This window comes from Cetorhinus maximus, chromosome 34 (genome assembly GCF_964194155.1).
Source record: "Cetorhinus maximus chromosome 34, sCetMax3.hap1.1, whole genome shotgun sequence".
NCBI lineage: Eukaryota > Metazoa > Chordata > Chondrichthyes > Lamniformes > Cetorhinidae > Cetorhinus > Cetorhinus maximus.
In genome coordinates this window covers 3,183,302-3,201,351 of record NC_135912.1, presented here as the reverse complement: position 1 = coordinate 3,201,351, position 18,050 = coordinate 3,183,302, and the positions used below count along the sequence as shown (strand labels likewise).

Genomic DNA, 18,050 nt, shown 5'->3' with positions numbered 1-18,050 from the left:
GATAAGGTGGACAAAGAAAAGCTGTTTCCATTAGTCGATGGTAAAAGCTTTAGGAGAGGGAGATTGCGGGCAAGAGATGCAGGGGAGGATGTGAGGAAGAACCTTTTTACGCAGCGAGTGGTAATGACCTGGAACACGAGGGGGGTGGAAGCAGAGACGATGAATGATTTCAAAAGGAAATTGGATGGGCGCTCGAGGGAAATAAACTCGCAGGGGATACGGGGATAGAGCGGGGGGAATGAGACTGACTGGATTGCTGTACAGGGAGTCGGCAGGGACTCGATGGGCCGAAAGGCCTCCTTCTGTGCCGTAAACAACTCTATGATTCTAAACCGTTTGTTAACAGAAGGCGAGTAAAGCTTTCAAAAGCTTGACAAATTTTAATTAAGTGAATCGGCACGTATCCACGGCCGATAGTCCCTCCGTGTCTGACCTGATCATGACTCGAGAGAACGATCGGTCAGGCCCGATGATCTTAATATCCAAATGATCGTGATACTGAGCAACTCAGGGCCAGGCAGGTCACCGCCGGTGCTCAGCCTAGGGAGGGGGGTGGAGCGAACACGTTTTAAAAGGCACACGGTTACTCTGCACCGACTGAACGGAGATCATGCAGGAAGGTAGCGGTCTTAACATCCACACGCCTTTGGGTGGGGTGGGGGAGTGAAAGAGGAGAGAATCAGCCAACGTCACTACTTGATCAAGGGGTAGTCAGAGGTGTTCCACGCTCTGCAACCTTTGACCCACAAGGCAGCCTCTTAACACCCTGTCACGTTGCAGGGAGCAGAACAGTAAACTTTACCGGGGAGGGGGTGCGGGGAGAGCCACAGAAAGGGCTGACCGCACTGAGAGGGAGGAAGTGGAATTTCCACTCGTGGGAGCATCCAAAATGAGGGGCGATCAAGGTAAGATGGTGGTGGTGGTGGTGTTATAGTTCACCCAGGGAGCCCAAATTGCAGTGGCACTTTTCCGTGTGTGTTGTAGCCTGGAGCTATGGATAGTGGTGGAGTAGGCTCCAATCTCTTTCCATGGCTGACCAGGAGGCTCTCCCGTTCTTACTGCCCATCACTGGCGAGTGTTTGAAAGGTTTGCAGGTTTGGCCACGTCACGAACGCACCTTCCTTGGCCATCGAGTCCTGGGTGGGACTCGAACCTGGAGCTCCCGATTCAGAGGCAGGGCCAGTACCGACTGTGCCACAGGATCTCCTCCAGATAAGACAGTCGGTAACAAATTCAGCAGGGAATTCACGGGAACCATCTTCACCCAGAGAGTGGTGAGAACGTGGAACTTGCAGCCACAGGGAGCGGTGGAGGTGAATAGAATGGATACGTTTAAGGGGAAGCTGGATAAAGGACATGAGAGAGAAAGGAATATGGTGGTGGGAGTGAGAGGAAGAGGAATGGAGCCCAATGGCTTGTTTTTTTTTATGCTGGATGTTCTTATGTCAAGTCTTTGCAGGTGTAAGATAACAGGGCAGCTCAGTCTTAGTCCTCTGACTGCTCTACATTTTGAAGATTATGACACAAAACCCAGAAGGCTGGTGAGAGCTGCAGAGGAAGGTTGAAACATCGAGTGCTTCAAGTGGGTTCGGTCCGAGCAGCACACACGATAACATTTGTGCGCTAACGCACTCAAATCGTCTGATTTTTAACGCGCGATTGGCCCACTGTGCATGTTAAAGGGGATGTTTCTGCAGAGCTGGAAAGGCAATTGCTGCAAAGTGGGTCGACACCATTACCTTTAAGAACGGTCAGCTGTTTCCCCGAGACATTGAGCTGTCGACACTTGACCGTCGGAGGCGGTAGCACTGTTAGCAACGTACTCACTGCAGGGGGGGTATAAGAGACATTAAAACAAAGCATAAATGAATGTCATCACACATTCAAAACATACAGCGAAGGGGAAACCCAACTCGGGCAGGGACGCCAGACAAGTGCCTCCAATCGGTCATTCGCTCCATCAGATCTCCTGCTCCATTGGTGTCAGGAGGAACTGTATATCGGGCATGTCGTATAACCGTTGGTCAACTTGGTCCCACCTGTCTTCCATTGCCACCCTCCCTCCCCGCCAACCGTCCACACTTTATAATCCAGAGGCAATCGTCTTTGCTTTGCACGGAGACCCCTTCAATTGTACCCAGCTCTCGAGGGGGATTAACTACTTTCTGGCAAAGCTATCCAAACCAGTCTGGGGATTTAGAATTTTACAGGGACAACAGGAAGCCATTCGGCCCATTGCGTCTATACTGCCCCGTTGAAAAGGGGGTGGTGCTTGCTGGCACACCCCTAACTTTTTGTCCACAACCCTGCAAATTCCAAATCCTGTCTAAACTCCTTTCCTGATTATTAAATCGCCCTCGGCCAACTTTCCAGGTCGAGCATCCCAGATCCCAACTGTTCACCACCTGGCTTCAGGAGGAGTGAAGTCAGAAACCAGGCGCCGATCTTTTCAATTTAAGATTGGATTTATTTACAGAATTTACAGCATTACTTGCGTCTGCCTCCTCCCCAACCGATCTCGGGGGGTTGCAGAGCAGGAGGAGGTGACAAAGACGCGGGGAGGGGGATGGGCATGGGGTTTGAAAACTGAGGTGTTGCTGGGCCGGGAGCCAGCGTAGGTCAGCAAGGCGTGTCGATGGGGCTCGGTGCAAGTTCGGACACAGGCAGCAGAGCTTGAGGACGGGCTCATTTTCTGGAGAATGGAAGGTGGGCAGGCCAGCCAGGAGAGCAGAGGAAACTTGGGAGGCGGGAGGCAACATGAGGGCATCAGCAGCACGTGGGCAGAGACAGGAATGGCTGGCGGGAAGGGTACAGGGTCTGAGGCTCAGCTCAGGGACAAGCAGCCAAATGGAAAAGTACTTGGAAAGCACCCTCCTTAACAATCTCCTACTCCTTTGAGGAACTCAGATACAACAGCTTAGAAGGTGGTTGAACCTGATGATTGTACCTGGGTCTACATGTAGGTTCCACACAAGCACACACTCCACAACCACAGCGCAACAAGGGAAATGTTTCCACTCCTCAGTGTAGACATCTTTCACGTTGATGAGAAGTAAGAACAAAATAAACATCCTATTTGCACTGACCTTGCTATTTTTGCAAACATACTTGGCTTTAACTCTTCTGCAGGATGTCTGTACAATATTCCTGACTCTCTCTGCAGTGTTATATTGCTGGGCTGTCTGCCACTCGCCTACCTTGAGCTTTAAAGGAGTATTGATCTTCTCGGAAGATTTGCGAGGGGTTGCGGTTCTGTAGGATGGTCAGGTAGCCGTGCTCCCGCACTTCCGCTTTCTCCCGGTCCTGTTTCCACACGGTGACGATGATCTGCCATTAAGTAGATGGTGCAGTAAGGCTGCGGCTGCAGCATTTCAGTGTTGAAGGAGAGGATGGTGGGCGGAGGAGAAGTAAAAGAGAGAGACAGAGGGCGGGGGGGGAGAACTGGACAGATGGGGAGATGAGAGGGATGGTGGGAGGTGAGCGAATGGAGGGGGGGCAGTCGGGAAGAGCGCGCGAGGGGCAACGGAAGAGAGAGAGGGGGACGAGAGGAGGGAGAGAGGGGGACGAGAGGAGAGAGAGAGAGGGGGACGAGAGGAGAGAGAGAGGGGGACGAGAGGAGGGGGGGGGATGAGAGGAGAGAGAGAGAGGGGGAGCGAGAGAGAGAGGGGGCGAGAGAGAGGGGGGGGCGAGAGAGAGAGGGGGGCGAGAGAGAGGTGGGGTGCGAGAGAGAGAGAGGGGGCGAGAGAGAGAGAGAGGGCGAGAGAGAGAGGGGGCGAGAGAGAGAGAGGGGGCGAGAGAGAGAGGGGGCGAGAGAGAGAGAGGGGGCGAGAGAGAGAGAGAGGGGGCGAGAGAGAGAGAGGGGGCGAGAGAGAGAGAGGGGGCGAGAGAGAGAGAGAGGGGGCGAGAGAGAGAGAGGGGGCGAGAGAGAGGGGGCGAGAGAGAGAGAGGGGGCGAGAGAGAGAGAGGGGGACGAGAGAGAGAGAGAGGGGGGCGAGAGAGAGAGAGAGAGAGGGAGCGAGAGAGAGAGAGGGGGGCGAGAGAGAGAGAGGGGGCGAGAGAGAGAGAGGGGGCGAGAGAGCGAGAGGGGGCGAGAGAGAGAGAGGGGGCGAGAGAGAGAGAGGGGGCGAGAGAGAGAGAGGGGGCGAGAGAGAGAGAGGGGGCGAGAGAGAGAGAGGGGGCGAGAGAGAGAGAGAGAGGGAGCGAGAGAGAGAGAGGGGGCGAGAGAGAGAGAGAGGGGGCGAGAGAGAGAGAGGGGGCGAGAGAGAGAGAGGGGGCGAGAGAGAGAGGGTCGAGAGAGAGAGGGGGGCGGAGAGAGAGAGAGAGGGGGCGAGAGAGAGAGGGGGCGAGAGAGAGAGAGGGAGGCGAGAGAGAGAGAGAGGGGGCGAGAGAGAGAGAGGGGGCGAGAGAGAGAGAGGGGGCGAGAGAGAGAGGGGGCGAGAGAGAGAGAGGGGGCGAGAGAGAGAGAGGGGGCGAGAGAGAGAGAGAGGGCGAGAGAGAGAGGGGGCGAGAGAGAGAGAGGGGGCGAGAGAGAGAGAGAGGGCGAGAGAGAGAGGGGGCGAGAGAGAGAGAGGGGGCGAGAGAGAGAGGGGGCGAGAGAGAGAGAGGGGGCGAGAGAGAGAGAGGGGGCGAGAGAGAGAGAGGGGGCGAGAGAGAGAGAGGGGGCGAGAGAGAGAGAGAGGGGGCGAGAGAGAGAGAGGGGGCGAGAGAGAGAGGGGGCGAGAGAGAGAGAGGGGGCGAGAGAGAGAGAGGGGGACGAGAGGAGAGAGAGAGGGAGGGCGAGAGAGAGAGAGAGAGAGAGGGAGCGAGAGAGAGAGAGAGGGGGCGAGAGAGAGAGAGGGGGCGAGAGAGAGAGAGGGGGCGAGAGAGCGAGAGGGGGCGAGAGAGAGAGAGAGGGGGCGAGAGAGAGGGGGCGAGAGAGAGAGAGGGGGCGAGAGAGAGAGAGAGAGGGAGCGAGAGAGAGAGAGGGGGCGAGAGAGAGAGAGAGGGGGCGAGAGAGAGAGAGGGGGCGAGAGAGAGAGAGGGGGCGAGAGAGAGAGAGGGGGCGAGAGAGAGAGAGGGGTCGAGAGAGAGAGAGGGGGCGAGAGAGAGAGAGAGGGGGCGAGAGAGAGAGGGGGCGAGAGAGAGAGAGGAGGCGAGAGAGAGAGGGGGCGAGAGAGAGAGAGGGGGCGAGAGAGAGAGGGGCGAGAGAGAGAGAGGGGGCGAGAGAGAGAGGGGGCGAGAGAGAGAGAGGGGGCGAGAGAGAGAGAGAGGGGGCGAGAGAGAGAGAGGGGGGCGAGAGAGAGAGAGGGGGGCGAGAGAGAGAGGGGGCGAGAGAGAGAGAGAGGGGGGCGAGAGAGAGAGAGGGGGCGAGAGAGAGAGAGAGGGGGGGCGAGAGAGAGAGGGGGGCGAGAGAGAGAGAGGGGGCGAGAGAGAGGGGGCGAGAGAGAGAGAGGGGGCAAGAGAGGGGGGCGAGAGAGAGAGAGGGGGCGAGAGAGAGAGGGGGGCGAGAGAGAGGGGGCGAGAGAGAGGGGCGAGAGAGAGGGGGCGAGAGAGGGGGCGAGAGAGGGGCGAGAGAGAGAGGGGGCGAGAGAGAGAGAGGGGGCGAGAGAGAGAGGGCGAGAGAGAGAGAGGGGGGCGAGAGAGAGAGAGGGGGCGAGAGAGAGAGGGGGCGAGAGAGAGAGAGGGGGCGAGAGAGAGAGAGGGGGCGAGAGAGAGAGAGGGGGCGAGAGAGAGAGAGGGGGCGAGAGAGAGGGGGCGAGAGAGAGAGAGAGGAGGCGAGAGAGAGAGAGAGGGGGCGAGAGAGAGAGGAGAGCTCGTTCTGTTCAGCAGCAAACACAGACCAACATGAACATACAGCCATACATTTACTGATGCTCCACGGACACACTTGGCTCTAATGTTTTGTAAAACGGAGAAACCTCAGCAAGAGGCCATGGTTGGTGGTGAAAAGAGGCAGAGGTGAGGAAGTGGTACATCACGAAGATGAGTTGGAGGAGGCATCGAAGCTGTTCCTCTGGATTAAGAGGAACTCGAATACACGACAAGACCGGGCCAGTGGTAAATGTGGTGCGGCGGGGGGAGGAGAGACACATACTGTATGCAACAGGTACACACTGTACTGTAAAAGCAACACACAAGTTCTCAGTGGCTCAGAATCAACAACCGGCTAGACTAGACATGCAACTGTGCCAGCATCTTGGTGACTCAACTGGACCTTGCTTTTTGGTTAACTTCAACCAGCCAAACCTAATGTTTGCATTGCCTCACTTTGCAAGGACAGCCCAATATGGAGTCCTTGTAGCTGGGTCCAATACGGAGCCGGGCAAAGAACCATAAAAAAAGTTACGGCACAGAAAGAGGCCATTCAGCCCATCGTTTCTGCATCGGCTGCCCATTCCAATCCCACCTCCCAGCACTTGGTCTGTGGGGTTTCTGACTCAACCACCAATCCGGACAGCGAATTCCAGACACCTACCGCCCTCTGGGTGAAAAAGCTTTTCCGAATATCCCCTCTAATCCTTCTACCAATCACCTTCAATCTGTGCCCCCTGCTAACTAACCTCTCCGCTGGGGGAATCAAGTCTTCCAACAAGGCATTCCAATATAGACCCAAAACCGGGCAACATACCCAACAGCAGAGAAATTGTACACTTGCTGCTGTAATATTGAGGCACCAAGTCACAAGTGGTTTTGGCAAATTTACAGCGATAAGTCAGTTCCTCGAGCAGATTAGCAAACTCTTCGTTCATCCTCCATTCTGGGTCAAGATATAGCCACTGAGCGCACCAGTGACATCATTCCCACCAGCTAACCAGAGTGGGTTTTTAAAAAATTCTCTCATGGGGTATGGGCGTCGCTGGCAAGGCCAGCATTTGTTGCCCATCCCTAATTGCCCTTGAACTGAGTGGGCTTGCTAGGTCATTTCAGGGGGCAGTTAAGAGTCAACCCCATCGCGGAGAGTCTGGAGTCACATACCAGCAGATTTCCTTCCCTAAAGGACGTTAGTGAACCAGATGGGGTTTTTACAGCAATCGATGATAGTTTCATGGTCACCATCACTGAGACTAGCTTTCAATTCCAGATTTTATTAACTGAATTTAAATTCCATCAGACGCTGTGGTGAGATTCAAACCCATTCCCCCAGGCCATTCGCCTAGGTTTCTTGGTTACTAACCCAATGACAATACCTCTCCCCACCTGTTTACTCCACACCTCCGAGTGGGCAGATTTGAGACTGCCGGAATTTATTTTGCATGGAGCATTCACAGCTGGACGTCGAATGCCAAGTTTCAGAGCAGATCCTAAAGGTGAAACGACAGTGCCCAAGGGCACTCCATGACCCACAAACCTCCGTCACTTTAAAATCCCCGAATCCCTCGGGGTTCCGGAGAAATAGACTAGAAACCCTCTCATTATTAAATGAGTACGCTTATTAAGAGCGTCTGTTAATGGTGCCAGCCATGGTTCAGTCGACAGTACATGTATCTCTGAGTCATAAGGTTGTGGGTTTGAGGCCCACTCCAGAGACTCGAGCACAAAATCTAGATTGATACTCCCAGTGCTGTACTGAGGGAGTGCTGCACTGCCAGAGATTGTCTTCCGGATGAGATATTAAATTGAGACCCTGTCTGCCATCTCCAATGGACGTAAAAGATCCCACGGCCACTGTTTCGAAGGAGAGGAGGGGAGCTCTCCCCTGTGCCCCAGCCAATATTCACCCCTTGGTCAACATTACATAGAAGATAAATTATCTGTTCATTACCTCATTGCTGGTTGTGGGGTCTTGCGTAAATTGGCTATCACGGTTCCTACGTTGCAACAAATGACAACGCCTCAAACGTTCTACATCGGCAGCAAAACACTTTGGGACAACTTGAGGCCATGAAAGGCACTACAGAACTGCAAGTGCACCCTTAACCTTAACTGGCTTGAGAAGTTGCACCATCCATAAGGAGCCAGAAACAGGAAAGAAAGTCAGGGTCCAGTTTCAATCCCTCTCTGGTTTACCAGCTGACCTCAAAGAGTACATTCCAGGGATGGAACAGAAAAGACTGATTTATGAAGCTTTCCCTTAGTTCCTGTCGGTTCTCAAAATAGAATTGTTGAAACTTGGTCACACAGGTTATTTGGCTTTCCAAGTCAACCCCCACAGTGGATACTGGGAAGAATGAGGTCATGGTGCATTTCCTCTGTCTATTTTCAAACAGCCCCCACATCGCACAGGGCGAGCTTCGGTTGCCAACTCCAGCCAGACATTTCCTGGAGGTTTCACCATATAGCTTCCCACCCAGGCCAGCCAAGCAACTTTTCTTCCTCCCACAAAAACTGAAAGACCAAGAAAAAGTCCTAGAAAAAGACACACTTTTTTTTAATGTCCTCGCAATTTCTCACTCAGTGCTCCAGGATTCATTTTTTTAACTGGCAGCGCCAGGACATTTCCTGGAGGATTAGCAACCCAAGATGGAGGTGGTAATATTCATTGGAAGGAGGCCATTCAGCCCACAGTCTATGCCAGCTCTCGACAGATAACCCAATCAGTCCCATCTCTCCGTTCTCTCTCCCGTATCCCTGCGAGTTTATTTCTCTCGAGCGCCCATTCAATTTCCTTTTGAAATCACTCATCGTCTCTGCTTCCATCCCCACCTCGTGGGGAGCGAGTTCCAGGTCATTGCCGCCCGCTGAGTAAAAAAGTTCTTCCTCACATCCCCCTACATATCTTACCCAAAACCTTAAAGCTGTATTTCCTAGTTCTTGTACCTTCAACTAATGGGAATAGATTCTCTTTGTCTCTCTTTTCCAAACCTGTCATCATCTGGTACACCTCTATCAGGTCTCCCCTCAACTTCCTTTCCTCCAAGGAGAACAATCCCAGCTTCTCCAGCCTAACCTCGTGGCTAAAATCACTCATCCGTGGGGCCCATTCTGGTAAATCTCCCCTGCCCTCTCACAGGCCCTCGCATTGGTCCGAAGAGACACAACACAATTCAGTTTTCGGTAGCACCAAGTTTGGGGGGAAAGTTTACCCACATTTCGCAGCTTAGCAATGGCTGCAGTCATTTAAGTGTGTGGGGTGTCCATTCGTAATGTTAGGGAACAGGTAAATGCAATTTTAATCAAAATTAATTCTAAACTTGCAGGCACTGAGATCTTTCTTTTAACCCTCAGAGGGAATCACGGCTTGCATTAGTTCATCAACCAGAATGTGCCAGACCTCCAATGCCAAACTCAGTCCATCCAATGAGTTCCCAATGTTCCGACACCTCAGTAAATATGCAAGTTATACTGGAGAGACACAATCACTTCCAAACACCTCAAATAATAGTTTCCATTTTGCTTTTCAAATGTGGATTTTGTCTCCTATTAAAAAAAAATGCGAGTCCCTTGACTTGAAGGCACTCCCTCGCTCCACCTCCTCATCAACCTATCATTGCCAGTTAGCATCCAATTCTTCCCCCATCTATATTTATCCCACCCTGTGCTCCATTAGGAACAGGAGGAGGCCATTCAGCCCCTCCAGCCTGTTCCGCCATTCAGTTAGATCATGGTTGATGTATATCTTAACTCCATCCACCGGCCTTGGTTACATGTCCCTTAATTCTCTTAATCCAACAAAAATATCAATCTCCGGCGTGAAAATTCCAATTGACACCCCAGCCATTTTGAGAGCAAAGGGTCATTAATCATTAACCCTGGTTTCACGCATTTCAACTCAGTAACCCTGCCTCTCCAACCAACTGCTCTGAGTCCTCCTTTGCTTCATGTGACGAATACCAACTCCCTAAACACATTTAGATTCCACACCACTTTAAAAACTCCACATTTAAAAGGTGCAGTGGATTTCATCAGCGACAACACAGTAACCACCTGTATCAAGGTTAGTTTCCAAGTTACAGGTTACACCATCCTTCAGCGATGCGCTTATTTCGGGAAGAATCATGCTGTGCTTAACTCGCTAGCTGGCGCCTTGTGAAGGTGCACCTTAACTCGCTAGCTGGCACCTTGTGAAGGTGCACCTTAACTCGCTAGTTGGCGCCTTGTGAAGGTGCACCTTAACTCGCTAGTTGGCGCCTTGCGAAGGTGCACCTTAACTCGCTAGTTGGTGCCTTGCGAAGGTGCACCTTAACTTGCTAGCTGGCGCCTTGCGAAGGTGCAACTTAACTCGCTAGCTGGCGCCTTGTGAAGGTGCACCTTAACTCGCTAGTTGGCGCCTTGTGAAGGTGCACCTTAACTCGCTAGTTGGTGCCTTGCGAAGGTGCACCTTAACTTGCTAGCTGGCGCCTTGTGAAGGTGCAACTTAACTCGCTAGCTGGCGCCTTGCGAAGGTGCACCTTAACTTGCTAGCTGGCGCCTTGCGAAGGTGCAACTTAACTCGCTAGCTGGCGCCTTGTGAAGGTGCACCTTAACTCGCTAGCTGGTGCCTTGTGAAGGTGCACCTTAACTCGCTTGCTGGCGCCTTGTGAAGGTGCACCTTAACTCGCTAGCTGGCGCCTTGCGAAGGTGCACCTTAACTCGCTAGCTGGCGCCTTGTGAAGGTTTTTTTTAAATCTTTCATGGGATGTGGGTGTCGCTGGCATTTGTTGCACATCCCTAATTGCTCTTGTACTCAGGGCATGCTAGGCCATTTCAGAGGGCAGTTAAGAGTCAACCACCCTGCTGTGGATCTGGAGTCATGTGCACCTGCAGTCCGTGTTACTCACAGTGCTGTTAGGAAGAGAGTTCCAGGATTTTGACCCAGCGACGACAAAGGAGCAACGACACGGTTCCAAGTCAGGGTGGTGTGTGGCTTGGAGGGAGCCCGGGGGGCTTACAGATGATGGTCTTCCAAGTCAGGACGGTGTGCTGCTTAGAGTGGAACTTGCAGGTGGTGGTGTATCAATGCACCTCCAGCCCTTGTCCTTCCAGGTGGTAGAGGTCGTGGATTCGGGAGCTGCTGTCGAAGGAGCCTTGCTGAGTTGCTGCAGTACGTTTTGTAGATGGTACACACTGTGTACCATCGCCGATGTACTTCAGTGGTGGAGGAGAATGGATCATTAGTGTGACAGCTTTAAAAGGCTTGGTTAATGCCTAAATCAACACGTGGCTCCTAACTTTCACACAGCGTGTATTTAGTACGGCGTGTCGGCACACCCCACAAGCATTTACCTGATGGGTAGGTTTTTTCCACTTTCAGCCATAAAAGGAGCAGGAAGCAGAGTCTCAATGAGATGTCCACTGCTGGCGAGTCTGACTCTACCTCTTATAATTCTACATTGGCGGGGTTTAATGGGTTCCTCTATTGAAGGAATGTGATCATTCTTCATGGGAGACCCAGGCAGTAAGGACCAGCAAGCTATTCAACCGGGGAAGGCATCTCGCACTAGGCTTTATTTCTATAGATAGAATTGAAAAGTGGGTAAGTTATACTATACCTGTATCGAACTTTGGTTAGACCACATTTACAGTACCGTGCGCTGTTCTGGTCGACATATTACGAAAAGGATATGGAGGCACTGGAGAGGGTGCAGAAAAGATTTACAAGGATGATACCAGAAACGTGTGGGTATACATATCAGGAAAGGATGGACAGGCTGGGTCTCTTGCCTGATGAGAAAAGAACGTTGAAGGGTGACCTAATAGAGGAGTTTAAAATTATGAAAAGTTTTGATCGAGTGGATACAGAGAGAATGTTCCCTCTTGCGGGGAAGAGTATTGAGGCCATCAATTTAAGATAGTCACCAAGAAATCCAATCAGGAATTCAGGGGAACTTCTTTACCCAAGGAATGGTGAGAATGTGGAACTCACTACCACAAAGAGCAGTTGAAGCCAATAGACATTTAAGACTATTGTCTTAATAGACAATATTCTATGGTGATAGACTGAGGAGGAGGAGGGTGGGAGGTTTCTCTTTTTTCCCCCCTCCCTCTCTCTGAGGTATTGCTATTCTCCACAGCTTTAGTTGCTCTGTTCTCAGCCCTTCTTGATCATTTCCATTATTCTCTCTGTTATGATGCATGCTCCTGACCTCTGCTTTCATTTCTACTGTCGCTGTACTGTCTCCAGCTTTGCGAAGTTAACATATTATCATCTCAAATTGTCTGTTCAAATCAGTTCTGTGTATGAGGTAGTGAACCGCACCCATTTTTAATATGACTAAACACATGAAAAGAAACGAAATACCTTAACAATAATTAACTATTGAGACCATAGTTAATATTACGCTGTAATGAACTGTTGACTGTCTCTCGATAAGATTTAGTTATTGCTTTGAGAGTTAGAAAGAAATTCCTGCATCTAATTGACCTCAGGACATCCCAAAGTACTTTACAGCCAATAAACCACTTTGGAAGTCGCTGTTGTAAAGAAAGAAATGTGGCAATCAATTTGTACACAGCAAGCTCCCACAGAAACAAAATGTGACAATGGCTAGATAATTTGTTTTTTTGTGATGTTGATTGAGGGATAAGTATTGGCCAGGACACTGGGGATAACTCCCCTGCTCCTCTTCGAAATTGGGGCTGTGGAATCTTCGACATCCACCCCATGGGGCCTCCGTTTAACGTCTCAGTTGAAAGATGGCACCTCCGACAGTGTGGCACTCCCTCAGTACTGGACAGGGGTGCAGCCTAGATTTTCATGCTCTAGTTCCAGGAGGTGAACGCAGAACCTCAGGGCTCAGAGGCAAGAATGCTGCCCATTGAGCCACAGCTGACACTCACCAATCAGAAACAGGCTGATCTTTCGATTCCTTCGACCAGAGGCCATTTGGTTGGACAACAGGAATGGAAAGAATCTGCACCTTCAGGGGGAGACAAAGTCGGAGTACTGGAAAAGGCAACCTCCCCCAGAAGCAAAATATCCCGAGCGATCCAGCCCCTTAACAGTGGAAAGATAAATTTCTGAGGAGGGCACATAAGACACTAGCATGTTTTCGGCAAGCGGAGTTGACTCTGAACAGTGCCTGACGCATGGTCACATAATAGTTAAGTCTCTCACCTTCGCCTTTACAGTTCCAACCGGGAGCTTGTCCAGGGCCACTGAAAGGGGGAAAATGACTTCATCGTTGGAAATGATCGGTTCCTCCACCACAGTCTGGAGAACAAGAGAAACAGAAACAATGAGATACCACATGGGGCATGGGCCCTTGTTAAGCGCACGGCAACGGCCAATTTGTTAAAGCACATCCTGATGTTGCTTGGTCGATCAGAGCGTGAATATTGCTGAAAAGGCATACGTGTTGCCGAAACTTATTAACTTGCACTCATCAGGACAAACACATGAATGCCAAATTTCCAACAATTTATATTATTGCAGTATAATTTGTTGTGATCGTTTGAAATTTGACATTCTTGCATTTGTCCTGACGATTGCAAAATGAAAACATGTCGGCGCCATCTCTCTCTTTTCAGTAATATTCTGATGTGGAAAATATTACAGGACTAAGGGGATGGAACAGATCAGTGAGGGTAACTGAGTAGCTCTATCATAGAGTTAGCACAAGGACATTAGGCCAAATAGCTGACTTCTGTGCTTTAGCATTCTGTGATTCTACGTTCGGTACCCTTGCGGTCATACAAAAACTCAACGGGTTCAATAACGGCCTTCAACCAAGGCAAAAAGAATGAAGGCTTGCCTTTCTATAGAGCCTGTCACAACCTCAGGACGTCCCCAAAAGTACGTCAGAGGCAAAGAAGCACTTGGTTAGGCAGGTGCAGTGCTCGGTTCGAATCCCATAGCAACACCCAATAGCATACACAAAACCTTCTCTCCAGTGCAGGGCTGTGCTGCTGAGGTGCCATCCTTTGGACGGGACTTTTAGCCGAGGCGCTGTCTGCCCATTCGCATTCCCGCAGCGCCATACATAGCAATGGGATTTCTGCTAGTATCCAGGCTAACACTCTTACCCCCTTCCCAACCCACCCTCAACTCATACCAAAACAGTTCAGTCAACAGGAAACCATTGTCATGCATGCCTAGCTATTGCACTCCAAAAATTATTGAACTGTGACAAGACGTTGTGATAAGGTGCTATAGAAATGAAACTTGCCTTTTTGATAAATGACAAACATTCAATTTTTCCAATATGTCCATTTGATTTCTATGTGAACTCAGAAATCATCCAAAATTTGTAAAAATTAGGTGAACCCATGACTGGCCACATATACAAACAGGCAGGAAATTAATCACTTAATCAAGGTTTCTTCACCTATATTGCGTTTCTCTCACTGGCCTTCTCTTGTTTTCTGTTAATATTACAGCTGCTTCATCCATGCTACACTATCAAGAGGCTCTAAGTTTCTAGAACTGGCCAATATCTGAGCGAGGTACGTTAGGAAAGCTCCAGGATGTAGTTGTCCCACATTATAAATGGCACTGACTCCTGGGTTCATCCATCAATAGACCTTCACTGCTGGTGCTGACATACAAATCCTACTGTAGAACTGCATCACAAGGCAAATCGATTGCAACAGCAGAAGCGAGACTCTCTCGGGGGAAGGTTTATAAAAGGAGAAAAGCTCATTACACTGCTAGCCCTCTGGATCTATCAGCAAAATGCGACAGGATTGCGGGCGTGCTAGATTCACAAGAGGAATGCTGCGAGTAGCAACAGCACGCAAAAAAGTCTGAAGATAATGCTGACAAAATGCAGCTTGCCCGTGGGAGGTAATTAGGGGAGGATGTCTGGAGAGTCAAGAATCCAGCTCATATATCATCCACACATCACCCCCTCTCTTCATCCAGCCTGTTAATTATCCTCAATGAACAGACTTGATTAATGAGTCAACGAAGTCAGGCAATGAGCCTCTTGTTTAATTGTGGGCTCCAGTGGTGCTCCCTTGGGCTGCCTGTATTCCAAATGGCTTTGTAACATGGAAGCTAGTGCTCACAAGAATGATAGAGCCCAACAGGAGGCCATTCAGCCCATCGCCCCTTTGAAAGAGCTGTCCAATTAGTCCCACTCCCTTGGCTCTTTCCTCAGAGCTCTACAAAGTTTTGTTTATTGCTGAAGAAAGAGATAAGTTGTTGAAGCTTTTCACCTTAAACTCATCAGGACAGATGCAAAAATACCAAATTTCAAAGGGTGCAACAATTTACACCGCATCAGAAAAGGGTGCTGATTGGTCTGGCTTACAAGTGACTCCAGACCCAGAGCAACGTAGTTGACTCTTAACTGCTCTCTGCAATGGCCTCGCAAGAAAGCCACTCAGTTATTAGGGATGGGCAACAAATACTGGCCTTGCCAGTGATGCCCATATCCCATGGAAGAATAGAAAAAAGCATTAGATGTATGGGCGACATCATTTACGTTGAATCATAGAACGATTACTGCACAGGAGGAGGCCGTTCGGCCTGTTGTGTCATGCCAGCTCTCTGCAACAGCATCTCACCTATTCCCACTCCTCCATCTCTTCTCCGTAGCCCTGCCAATTTTTTCTCTTCAGGTAATGATCCCTTTGGCACAACTGGTCAATTGAAGTGTTTATGCCCTACACAAGCCTTCTCCCACCCCTACTTCACCTCAGCTTCTATTTCTTCACCTGCACTTCAACAATACAAGCCATTCACAAGCCAGAACGGATCAGCCCCCAACTCACTACTTCATTGGCGCAGTACACTGGAGCGTCAGAGCATCCCTTTGTCCTCCTGTCGCCCTCCTTACAGTTTAAAGTGTAGGAACATCAGAACAGAAATGGTCCATTCAGCCCATCGAGCCTGTGCTGCCATTCAATTAGATCATGGCTGATCATCTACCTCAATGCCACTTTCCCTCACTATCTCCACATCCCTTGATGTCAAGTGTGCAAACTGTTTCACTGATATTTCTAATGCCTTCACGACACAATGCCCATATTTAAATATAGGGTCAGAAATGCATGAACTCGGCAGAGACTTCCTCGTAAGGGACAGTTAGCTAAAGTTAAAGCTCACAGACCTGAAGGCAAATGGTTGGCCTGGTGAAGGGACTGGTTAGGCAGTAAAAGACAGAGTAGGAATAATAGGACTGCACTCCAATTGGAAGGAATTAACCGATGGCGTCTCACAAGAGTGTGTGCTGGGGCCTCAACTATTCACTATTTTTATCTAATGACTTAGATAACACGGGCCATAGTTTCCAATTGCACAAAGGTTGATGGTACAACAAGTAGTGTAGATGGAAGCATAAAATTACAAAGAGACGTTGATAGATTAAACAAGTAGGCTAAGCTGTGGCAGATGGGATTTCAATGCAGCTAAGTTAGTCCAAAAGGGATAGATTTGAGTATTATTTAAATAGCGGAAGCTAGGAATAGTGGAGGGTTGAAACCCTGGTTAGACCACCTCTGCACTCACGGCCGTGGTTCAGTTCGTAGCACACTCTCTCTCTCGCCTCCAAGTTACAAAGTTTAGAGTTCAAGTCCCACTCCAGGGCTTGAGTACAAAAATCCAGGATGACACTCCAGTTGCAGTACTGAGGGAGTGCTGCACTGTTGTAGGTGCCCTCTTTTGGGTCAGATGTTAAACCGAGGCCCCATCGGATGGATGCAAAAGATCCCAAGGTACTATTTTGAAGATGAGCGAGGGAGTTATCCCTGGTGTCCTGGCCAATATTTATTCCTCAATCAACATCACAAAAAACAGATTTCCTAGGCTGGAAAGTGCTGTGTGATTAAAAACAGAAAATGCTGGAAAAACTCAGCAGGTCTGACAGCATCTGTGGAGAGAGAAACGGTTAACGTTTTGAGTCCGAGAGACTCTTCATCAGTGCTTTGTGATGTCTGGTGGTGGTGAAAAATGCTATCTAAATGCAAGTTTTTTTATTTTGCTGTGTACAGTTCTGGGTATCGCACCCTGGAAAGGACGCGCTGGCCTTGGAAGGAGTGCAGTGCAGAATCAGCAAAATCAGGGCTCCAAGGGACAGATCGTGAGGAGATATTCAGTAAACTAGGCTCATATTCCCTGGAACAAACCAATTGGGAGGATTTTGAAAAGAATTGTTTAACTAGAAACATTGCCCGATGCTGGGGTGGGGTGGCACTAGGACAAGGAAACCCTTAAAATTTGAGCCAGATCTTTCAGGAAACCCTTCTCCACACAAAGGGTAGTCAAAGTGTGGAACTCTAGCACAAACAACAGTAGATGCTCGCTCAATCAATAATTTGAATTCTGACTGATAAATGTTTGCTAGCCAAGTGCATTAAGGGATGTGGAGCTAGGGTGAGTGGATGGAGTTAGGATGCAAATCAGCTATGATCTCACGGAGTGGTGGAACAGGTTGGGGGAGCTGAATGGCATGCCGCCATTTCCTATAGAGAACGTTCGTTACTTGTCACCATAATATTAGTGGGGCCCTTAGCAAGGCCTTGCTTCCTTCTCTGGCTTTCTTCCAGCTTCCCTCAGTCCATGACTCAATGTCATCCACCCGTGCGATTTCTCTTCTTCCTCGTCTATTTTTACCCTCAATTTCTCCTTCAACTGTTGCCAAGGCTGTTGGGTCTTCGTTTTCAATGTCTGTACTTGACTAGCTGAATCTTTCCAACTGTACATAGCAACGCCTTTTGATCTTTCAACTTCTACTCTTAATCTAACCCACTCATTTGTCTTTCCATCCTTTCCTAAAGAGAACAGCAGCCAAGGCACTAAAACCAAGGCACTACCTTACTGTGACCTTCTGGATAGAGAATAATTAACCAGAATACCTGACTCTCTCTCAGATGTTGCATTACTCAAATTCTTTTATGAATTTTTAGGGGTGCAGCCAGGCCATTTTCCTAGTTCGTTCATCCTTTCTTATTTAAAAAAACCAGGTGACAGAAAAAGTCTCTCCCATTCTCCCTCAAAGACTTCCTCACTCTTCTAACCACATCTATTGATTTTTATCTCTTCCAAGTAATTGGTCTTCTCCAGACCGCAGCACTCAATTAGTTGACCATAATTTGCATCACATTTCCCAACATAAAATCTATGCCCCCTGATTATTGACCTCTCTGCTCAGGGGAAAAAGATCCTCGACTGCCCTTGACATCAAGGAATCATTTGACAGAGTGTGGCATCAAGCAGCCCTTGCAAATTTCCAGACCCTAACCACTTGTGGCGTAAAGATGTTTTTCCTCCT

The 18,050-nt window shown here is 49.7% G+C and overlaps 1 protein-coding gene across 3 annotated transcripts in view; it reads right to left on the bottom strand.

The window, feature by feature from the left end:
• Nucleotides 1-18,050, bottom strand: part of trappc14 (trafficking protein particle complex subunit 14) — a 79,709-nt gene that overhangs the window by 26,604 nt on the left and 35,055 nt on the right. For 2 of the 3 annotated variants that reach the window (XM_078533839.1, XM_078533838.1), the window contains exons 2-4: nucleotides 12,953-13,048; nucleotides 3,198-3,327; nucleotides 1,740-1,826 (exon numbers count right to left, since the gene is read on the bottom strand). In XM_078533839.1, coding sequence (XP_078389965.1) covers nucleotides 1,740-1,826; nucleotides 3,198-3,327; nucleotides 12,953-13,048 — 313 coding nt within the window. Of the gene's footprint in view, nucleotides 1-1,739; nucleotides 1,827-3,197; nucleotides 3,328-11,121; nucleotides 11,242-12,952; nucleotides 13,049-18,050 lie in introns of those variants that run through there. The other variant, XM_078533840.1, reaches the window with a different exon arrangement.